The sequence below is a fragment of the Asparagus officinalis genome, chromosome 5 (genome assembly GCF_001876935.1).
Source record: "Asparagus officinalis chromosome 5, Aspof.V1, whole genome shotgun sequence".
NCBI classification, from domain to species: domain Eukaryota; kingdom Viridiplantae; phylum Streptophyta; class Magnoliopsida; order Asparagales; family Asparagaceae; genus Asparagus; species Asparagus officinalis.
The window spans coordinates 117,997,631-118,007,859 of record NC_033798.1 but is presented as its reverse complement, the minus strand read 5'-3'; the positions used below and the strand labels follow the sequence as shown (position 1 = coordinate 118,007,859).

The 10,229-nt window shown below is 35.1% G+C and overlaps 2 protein-coding genes across 2 annotated transcripts in view; one reads left to right on the top strand and one right to left on the bottom strand.

The window, feature by feature from the left end:
- LOC109840896 (zinc finger A20 and AN1 domain-containing stress-associated protein 8-like) lies at nucleotides 2,925-6,552 on the bottom strand. The gene is given in 5 exon segments (XM_020409724.1): nucleotides 2,925-3,218; nucleotides 3,313-3,651; nucleotides 3,653-3,831; nucleotides 6,257-6,303; nucleotides 6,408-6,552. Coding segments are annotated over 2 exon segments (492 nt in total). The 5' UTR covers nucleotides 3,820-3,831; nucleotides 6,257-6,303; nucleotides 6,408-6,552; the 3' UTR covers nucleotides 2,925-3,218; nucleotides 3,313-3,326.
- LOC109842473 (protein Brevis radix-like 2) overlaps nucleotides 9,273-10,229 on the top strand; it is a gene marked incomplete at its 5' end in the record, with an annotated part of 7,566 nt that continues 6,609 nt past the window's right edge. The window contains 2 exons of the mRNA XM_020411346.1: nucleotides 9,273-9,367; nucleotides 9,528-9,651. Coding sequence (XP_020266935.1) covers nucleotides 9,273-9,367; nucleotides 9,528-9,651 — 219 coding nt within the window. The remainder of the gene's footprint in view (nucleotides 9,368-9,527; nucleotides 9,652-10,229) is intronic.

The window sequence follows — 10,229 nt, the reverse complement described above, 5'->3', positions numbered from 1 at the left end:
GATAATAAATTATATAATAATGATATAATAATATACTGTACAATAGTATAATCTCCATAATATTATTACCTTTTTAATAAATTAATTAATAATTATAAAATATTATATAATAGCAACCTATACTTAATAATAACAGAATAATATAATAATACTATTATAATAACATATTGTACAGTAAATAGAATATAATAAATAAAATATTAATATATTATGTAATAAATAATATAATTTGTTATAAAGTAAAATAAATTTTAATAATAATAATTTATTACTAACAAATGTTAATGTAAAAAAATAATATATACATAATATATCTATTTACATCATAAATACTAATATATTATTAAAGTACTATTAATAAACTCTTAACATTTTAAAAACTATAATATATTATATAACATTATAATATTATAAAATATTTATAATATATTAATTTATTAATAACATACTACTAATAACATAATATTAACATTATTAAAAATATTATATTATATGAATAATGGTATAATATTATATTATAATAATAATAATAATATATTATATTATATTAATAATAAAATAAGGTTATTTTAAAAATATAATATAATATATTGTAATAATTATAATATAATACTAATTATATATAATATAACTCACTAAAGTACAATATAATATTATAATACATTATACAATATTATATTACATTACGTTTAATACTTATAATACTATAATAATATAAACTAAATATTATAACATTTTATTTATAATATATTTTATTATAATTAATATATAATATATTAATAATATGTTTAATACTAATTATAATGGGTCAAACTAGTGTTGACCAAAAATACTTAATATGCTTTTTTGAAAACATTTTAAGGTAAAATCACAACACCATGGTGTTTTTTTACAAAAACACAAGAAGAAAAACACCGTGGTATCCAAACGAAACTGATTAACCAAGTACATCTACAATCAAATAAAAAAATGAACATCACCAAGATATTCAATCAATTATCCTCTCTCTTCTCAGTCCTCAATGAAAATGTCAAGGCCAATAAATACGATAAATAAATATTGCTCCAGGAGACTCAATTTTTTAGTATTTACTTGAGTGGTCTGCTTGGTTACTACAAGACTCAGATTCAATACAAAGGAATCCCCATATTTAACTTTGCCAAGAATGCTTTGAAAGGGAGGCACAACCTGGTCATCCAAATCGTACTAAATATGTCCAACAAGAGAGCAAGTAACTTATTTCAATGGTTTCTCACCCAAAAGTTATCCACTACTGTAACAGAATAATTAGTCAGGCCAATCGCACGAAACTGATTCCACGCAAACAGAAGAGCCCTGAAAGTCTTCAGGGCACTAAATGGGCGGAAATTATCACATCAACTTGAACGCAGCAACCTATTATCAAGCCATGTTAGAATAAAGGCCGATCTCTAAATCAAGCTATGTCAAATGAAAGGATGTTATCTTTAATGAATACATCATACACCAATCACTTCAAACCATAATCAACGATATGCTTACCTTAAAACTTCAACGAGAAACAATAAAAAAATTCCCCAAGCACCCAGAATATGAGATCAACAGGGGAGACAGGTAAGATGTGCCCCTCCTATTGCATGATGGTCAGCTCATTATGCAATAGGAAAGGACACCTCACATGTCTCCCCTGTAAACATAACAGCACAAACAGTATCAACTCTTATCCGATTTATATATAGCCCCGCCTTCTTTTAGTTCTAGCGTACTTGAGCACCTTGACTAGCCGCTATACTTTAATATTTTGTACAAGGCATCAACGATTAACGTGCTTAAGCAACCTAGTACAAAGCATAATATTGCATAAGGCGTGTAAATTACACTGGAGTTAGGATCAGGTTAAGGGTTTCTCAGATTAAGATCAGAATTTGAGGGCTAGAACCAGGATTGGCGGTTGGGGCCTGAGATAAGCTCTCTTCTAATGAAAGCATCATGTTAGGGATAAGATTAGGGTTAGGGCCTAGTAATAACATCAGATTATAAAGTTTAAATTTAAGAGAGAGTCTTAAAATAGCATCTCAAATAGCATCATAGCAAAAGGGCACATGCGTACAAGCAGCCCATGTGCACAAGAAAATATACGCCAACACCAACTAACAGATTGAAACAAATATGTTAAGGCATCGTCAATAGCAAATAAGGGGAAAACGGTGACAAACATAGTAACACGTTCTTAATACTAATACCATGTAGATGAAGATCTTCCTTCAAAAGCTCCAAGGTAGATGAGCAACCGTGAATGTAGATGTAAAATGTGAATAATTGAAAGGGTACCTTCTCTTACCGCTACCTGGTCTTCCCCATGGAAAGAAAGACAATTATCTGATGCATACTTGGCCCTGGTTACCAATTTCACAGCGACGAAAAGATTTAACAAGTTCGTATTGTGACCCGTAAAGCAATACTCAAAACTACAAAATTATACAAGATTTGAAGGGATAAAGAAAAGCATAACGAACATGTGGATTTTAACTCTAGAGGAGAGCAGAATTGATTACGCTTAAGTACATTCTAACAATATCTCTCTGACCCTTATCTCTACTCACACCCTTCAAAAGTTTAAACATCATGCCTCCAGCAAGTGCCAGAAGAAATATACAAATCACTCAACTAAAATAGAAAACATGAACAAGAATACGACAGAGACGAGACAGTTGCAACAGTACTAAAAGAATAAATGGGTTAGTAAAACAACAAGTGAATATAGTGCTCCACTGCTGCTTATGTCAATTTGAATGATAAACAATATGAAATTCATTATTCATCCTCCCTATCACCAAAGATGAAAATAACAGATTGTAGGAGAGACTACAGACTGTTAAAAACTAATAAGCAGAGATCTTATGATGCATTTACTAAGCCCCAATATTATGATGGAACTTAAGAGGGAAGCAACAAAGTCTAAATTAACATGATAACTGATGAGATGCACAGTTTTCACACCATCTCATATGCTAATGCTACAAAACAACAGATAAGATGTAAAAGATGAACTATGACAGATAGTAGATTACAAAGCTAACCAAATCATAAGCACATAAGTGTCGATCAAACCATCACCAAATTAAAAGTTTACACACTAGACAGGACATGCAAACCTTTTTTCCCAATCAACAAGATAAAGAGTTCTTTGAGGCTGCAAAGATGCCTTTCAAGCATCATCATCATGCCTCCAGACATTTCTGCCAATAAAGGACACCAACGAAGAAGACAAGCAGCCAACATGAGAAAACAGAAGGATAACATAGGCAGAAAAGAGCAGAGTTGAATCTGGACCTTAATAATCTTCTCTATATCTTGTCAAGCTTCTCGGCTTTGACAACAGGGTTGGCCTTAGCAATCGCATCCCTAGCAGCTGTCTGGTAATCAAATGGGCAGTTATGCTTGTCTGAGTATCGATGGCTCGCACAAAAGATGTTTCCACACCGGCAATTGAAGCCGGTCAGGCCTACTCTTTTGTTACAGGTGTTGCATCTAGTAGGACCTTTGTTTGCCTTTGGTTCATTGCTTTCACTTGACACAGAGGCATCAGATGGCTGTGAAATGATTTTTGGCTCCACTGCAGCAACTGCTACATCGGCGTTGCTGGAAATGACAGGTTCTTTGCCACTGGTGCATGGACGCTGCCGCCAGCTTAGCCTGTTCTTGTTTCAAGACAAGATCCTTGTGGCACTTGGAGCACATATTCATTGTAGCTGCACTCCCAAAGAAGCCACAGTTATTGATGCAGAGGATTGGGCCCTCTGGAGGAGCTTGGCACCCTGTCTCCTCGTGGTGCTCCATGCTTTCAGATTTCTGCATACAATAAGCAACATCTCAAGAAGCGAGGAACTAGGATATAAAGTTTTATAGAAAACAAATGAAGACTCACTAAATAAACCACAAATCCTCACAACCAATTGTGCGAAAGTATATACAAGTCCTTATCAAAGAAAACATGGGTCTTTATATCCACATTACAAAGAAAAAAGAGGGAAACTGGAGCTATAAAGATAAGCATGATTGTTTCATGTATTGGCCTGCCCGCTATACATAAAAAAACTTCTTAAAACTCAAGAAAGTAGAATAATATTGGCAAAAGTCCTAATCGAGCTTGATGACAAATATGACGAATGCTTTTAACAAATGTCCAGCCTGAGCTAACTTTAAATTTCCACAACATTTTTGGCTAAGGGGGTTTGGCTGTGAAGGAAGTTGTGGCGCGCTCACCCACGCCCCGGCCTCCCCCCCCCCCAATAAAAAAAACAAAAACAAAACAAAAAAAGAGGATTTCTACAACAATGAACAAGCAGTTCAAAGTGAAATATCTGTTTAGTATCTCTCTGAAAATAAATCTCCTAAACATACTGTCTCAACACAGTTTTTCAGTAAATGAACATAAAACCTAACCCCTCTACTATCTCCAAAGAGAGGCACATATTGAAGAACCCACAAGAACCCACAAACCCTAAGGATTGAAAATGAACAAGAATCCTGAGACTCGGCCAAAATGAGTAGGCCAGATTTCATGCAAAAGCTAAAAGATGTAGCATCTCAGAATTCCAGTACACCAACTAAGAACCTACAGCAACAGGCAACAATCTTAATCAGAGAAGAGGAGCGTCTCAGACCATCATCACAAATTACTTCATTAGTTGCATAAAACCAAAAAACTAAAATTTAAAAAAAAAAAAAAGGACTTAACTTTTGCGCATACCTAATCTTATCAAAAGTCTCCTAAATTTTCACCAAACTGAGCTAACATAAATTGCAGAAGGACACATCACAAACCGAGACAACAATTATTCCATTAAAGTAACAGGTAAGTTCTGCCAACCACTTACAGATACAAGAAAAGTGATGCCCACTAGCTAAAAAGGCAATATGCTTTTGTAATGGCCTGAAACTTTGCTATTTAAATACACCTACTTTGATATCCAAAACAACAAATCCAATTCACTGGGAAAGCAAAAGCCACATGTCCAAGCTCTAATCATCATCTAGAATTATCAAACTAATTCATCAAAAGGTAAACATTAATTACGCAAATAAAATAAAACAACAGTCAACAGATAGAAAAAATAAGGCTAAATACCCATATTGGTATTTTAATTCAACCCCATTTACCAACAAGGTATTTTAATTAGGAAATTCGGCGATAAGACATTTTAATTGAATAAAATTACCATTTAGGTCCTTTTTCTCGTCGGCGACCACTTTTCCGGCGAGAACTCATCACGTGCGTTGCACGTGGGGCTTAATCTGTGTTTAGGAAGCTAATGTGGCTCTGTTTTCTGACGTGGCAGGGGCTTAATCTGTGTTTAAGAACTCTCCCCCGCCTCTCTCTCTCTTTTTCTCCTTCCCGAACCCACGTCCACCGCCGCTCCTCCCCTCGACCACCGCTCCGGCCTCCGTCGCCCTCAGCCGAGGTCACCCCCGCGGAACTAAAGCCATAATCCGTCCGTAGCTCGTCCCTCCAACAAAGAATTCAAACCCCGAAAGTTTCACAATAGCAAGAACCCAATAAACCCAAGACTTCATCCATTTCTGTAGGTGATCTTCTGACGCTGACCTCCTGCAGCACTGCCCGACCGCCGAGACCCCCTGACCGCGCCGCACGACGCCTGTAGCCGTCGACCCGCTGCATGCAGTTTATTGGGTCTTGCTGTTGTGAAACTTTCGGGGTTTGAATTCTTTGTTGGAGGGACGAGCTACGGACGGATTATGGCTTTAGTTCCGCGGGGGTGACCTCGGCTGAGGGCGACGGAGGCCGGAGCGGTGGTCAAGGGGAGGAGCGGCAGTGGACGTGGGTTCGGGAAGGAGAAAACGAGAGAGAGAGAGAGAGGCGGGGAGATGATGAACAGTAGAGGGTTAAACACAGATTAAGCCCCACGTGCAACGCACGTGATGAGTTCTCGCCGGAAAAGTGACCGCCGACGAGAAAAAGGACCTAAATGGTAATTTTATTCAATTAAAATGTCTTATCGCCGAATTTCCTAATTAAAATACCTTGTTGGTAAATGGGGTTGAATTAAAATACCAATATGGGTATTTAGCCGAAAAAATAACAGACAGACCAAACTAAAATGAAAGGGTAGAAATTGACGTCCAAAGTCTCACCTTTTATCTTACCCCGCATAAAATAAAAGTCAAAATTGAAGTACGAAAGGGAAGAATTCATCAATCAAACGAAGAGATCAGAATCGAAACCAAACCAAAAACGAACCTTTAACGTACGTACCTATTCACGAATCTCCCCCAAATTTACGAGCGTCTGATAGACGATCCCTGCACGAATCACAAAGAAACAAGAGGGAAAAAAAACGAATCAATCGCAAACTCGAATCAAAATTCAACGAAAATTCCGAGGAAAATCAGGTCGAAACCCTAACCCTAGCGTTCTGAAATCGCCTTGGAATCGTGGAAGTTTAGGGCTCGTAATTTGGGTGGAGATAAAAAGGCGAAGAGAGAGAGAAAGAGAGAAGAGGAGAGAGAAAATATATAAAGTTTTGTTTTACGATTCTACCCCTGTTCAAAACCACGACAGGGAGGGATTTGAGTGAGTCAGCACACAGACAACTCAGGAACACAGTACTTATGCTTACCCGATGACGTGGATAAATAAGACACGTTGGATTTAGGTGGGGGTTAGGATTTGATGGGATTGGAGGTTGATTAAAGTCGGTTGCAGGCTTACGGGTAGATAGAAATCTGCCCGATGTTTTCTCTCTCCTGCCCGCTGGCGGGTTCCATTTTATGACCCCACGTTCACTTTTCTATTACTATACTGCACGTAAGATCTGGTCACTCTCGGGTCAAGTTACCGACTTGGGAAGTATTTAGTTTTGAGGGGTTTCTGCATATATACATCCCTCCGATCTTCAATATTTTACAAATTGCTCCCAAAATCTCGGAATTTGCAAAATTGCTCTAATTTACATGTTGGATACTTCTACCACTCCAGCTTAAGAATGTTGATTTTCAAACAAGGAAATGTCAAATTTTCTAAAAAAATTTAATAGATTTGCAATAATTTTCTATTTCAAAACTAATGTTGTTAAGTGAAAGGGGTAGGAAAAATCAATGTGTGGGAATTAAGGGGTAAGTTTATAAATACTAAGATTCTGAGGGTAATTTTACAAATATAGAAGATGTGAGCAGCATATATGCAAAAACCCTTTAGTTTTAGTTACCTTGTTTGATGGGATAGAAATAGAGTTGGAAGAGTAAATAGAGCAGTCGGATGTATAAATGCATTATTTGCATTGAAATTTGTAATTAGAAAATGTGAGTGGACTTGCATTTTATTAAAAAAGAAATATTGTAACAAATACTACAACCAATTTAATAGGAGGAAAAGGTGCATTATTCAAAAAATAAAAATCAAACATAAATATAAATTCCTTCTCATAAAAAATCCTTTTAAATTCAAATAGAAAACCACCTACACCAAAATTTAATTATATGGCAAAATTATGTAACTTTCGCACTAATTATTCTTTAACCAAACACTAGATTTGCATTGAAAATACATTACCTCGAATATAACTGCAAATATCCAAACAGCGGATTTGAAGTTGATTTCTTGCAGCAAATACTGTGTGCAACATTTTTTGCTACAAACGGAACAGCCCTGCGTTAATTATGAACAAATACCTAAAGACCAAATTACGAATAAAGCCCTTATGGTTCTATTTTTGCGAATAGAACTTCTAGGTGATTTTTATTATTATTAAAATCTTTGAAAATATTTGAGGAGGCGAATAGACCCCCTGTAATTCCATTGGTTAGGAATTTAGGATAGATCCTTAATTGCTAATTATTTACTTTCAAAAGAGTTAAAAAAGTTCACTAAGAGAGCTTACTAGCACTTAGGCTAATACTACAGGAGGTCTAATTGCTGCAAATAAAGCTACAAGAGTTCTATTTACAAATGGCTGATACTATAGGAATCTTTTCGCAATTAACCTTTAGCTTAAAGAGACATGGCGAGCACAACACTTCCAACCTGAGGTTTAATTTATCCCTTTCATTTCAGCCAAAAAAAAAAAAAAAAAAAAAATTCCTTTTGTATATTTCTCATAAAGTTGTTTTAATAGTTTTTACTGTCATATTTCTATCAGCTGTATTTTTTTTTCAAACATTTTTTCCTTAAACTTTTATTGGGAAAAAAAAAACATATTTGTACTTAGAACTGAAATTGTGGGTTGATACAGGGCTGAACACTAATTAGTGTCAACCTATTAAATGGTCGAACCGCCTATTATAATATTTTCATTGGGGCTAGGTTCTAAAATATTTTGATTTCTCTCTTTCTCTTCCTCTCAGCTACTTGATTGGACCGCAAAAATTCTCTAAGAATTGTCTGCATGACAGCGAGAGGTTCTAGCGGACGGTTCTAAGCCGTTCACAGGAAAAAGTAAATGACAAAAGAGCTTTGCTACATGGACCCAAAATATGGGACCAATTGGGAGGACAGGTGAGATGGCCCCCTCTTATTGGATAATGAGTTGGCCATCATTAATGATGGTCAACTCATTATCCAATAGGAAGGGGACACCTCATTTGTTCCCTCTATTGGTCCCATATTTTGGGTCATTGAATAATTTTTCATGACAAAAATACAGTGAAGGACTCAAATCCGAGGGGGCCGCTTAATTAGGAGATGTGTGAAAGGATTAAAGAAGCCAAAATGTTTTGTTAGGCCCACTCTTGAAAAAAAAAACTCGGAAGAGATAATAATCTACCGTTTTAATTTCCTTTTCTGCGGTTTAATCAAAGAATTAAATATTCGGTAGGCGTTTTAAAGGCACGATGATCCTTACGCAAAGTTAGGTTTCGAATTTCAAATCCCTACCTTGAATTAAGCAGGGTACCATATTAAGAATAAAAATTACGGGCACTTTTTAATTTCCTTATATTAACTATTGTTAATAAAAGCTTCTCAAGTATTGCATTGAGGTTCTTTTCCTCAAATCTTTTCTTGTGCTTTTAGCTACGATTTGTGAAGATGCTTACATGTGTTGGTTGTCCTGATACCAAATTGCTAGTGAAGGGTATCGCCAAACAAGTATGCTATTTTTTTTTTCTTAAAAATATATTTAATTTCTTTTTTAAGTATTCTTTTATTTTTATTTTTTTTCTCTCTTTGTTTGAAATTTTAGATCAAGGGTGTGTCATTGAAAGCTGTAAGAGGGAATAGAAAGAAATCAACAGAGATGAAGGAAGAACATGGAGCTGTGATCAGTGAAGGAAGAGAAGAGGAATGGATAGCAGAACCTGAACCCGGGGTTCTTATAACTCTATCGACTCTCGCTAATGGATGCAATCGTTTGAAAAAGATTCGCTTCAGGTATTATCTTTTCTTTGTGTAAACTAAAAAAAAATTAAATAATTAATTTATGTACTTAAAACGTTAGATACAATTATTCCCAAATTATGTCTTATCTGAGGTACCAATGCGTATGTATAAAATACCAATACGTACGATATCAAATTATGTATGTTTTCAGTGAGGAGTATTTTGATGCTTACGGAGCTCAAAGATGGTGGGGTGAGAATCACGATAAAATCATGGAGTTGTACACCATTCATCAAGAGAACCAACCACAAGTACCAACTCAATCTAATGAGGAGGTAATTAATCTAGAATTTTCTTTTAGTTTGTTCAATGTCTTGCAATGATGTTGCCTTAAAATTCAATACACAATACATGTTGCATTTGGTCTTAAATAATACGTGAAACATGAAAAAGAATTAGTAAATTGATTGCTATTGGTTGGTTTTTTTTTAATTTTATATAACAGCTTTATGCTCGGGATCATATATAAAAATGAAAAGAACTATTGAATATTCTAGAAGGGGAAACTATCATGCATATTGTATATTTAATATTATGATAAAGGTAAACAATATCATACACTTGAATAAATCATTGGATAGATTTGATTTCTCTCTACATAAAACTTTTGACCTCCCTGAGACATCTTGCACTGGAGAATTATGCACTTTGACACGTTATCTCTACATAGGTTCTTGTCTTGCAAGTGTATAGATAATGCAGAGATAAATTTCACACTTCGAGATTAGTTTCATCATGCAATATTTTTAGCCTTTTAGGTAGTTGATACTAGTTTTTGCTCACAATTTTAGCACAGCTGTTCGTCATGGCTCTTTTATAATTTATGAAATAATTTTTGATGGGCTAAAATATC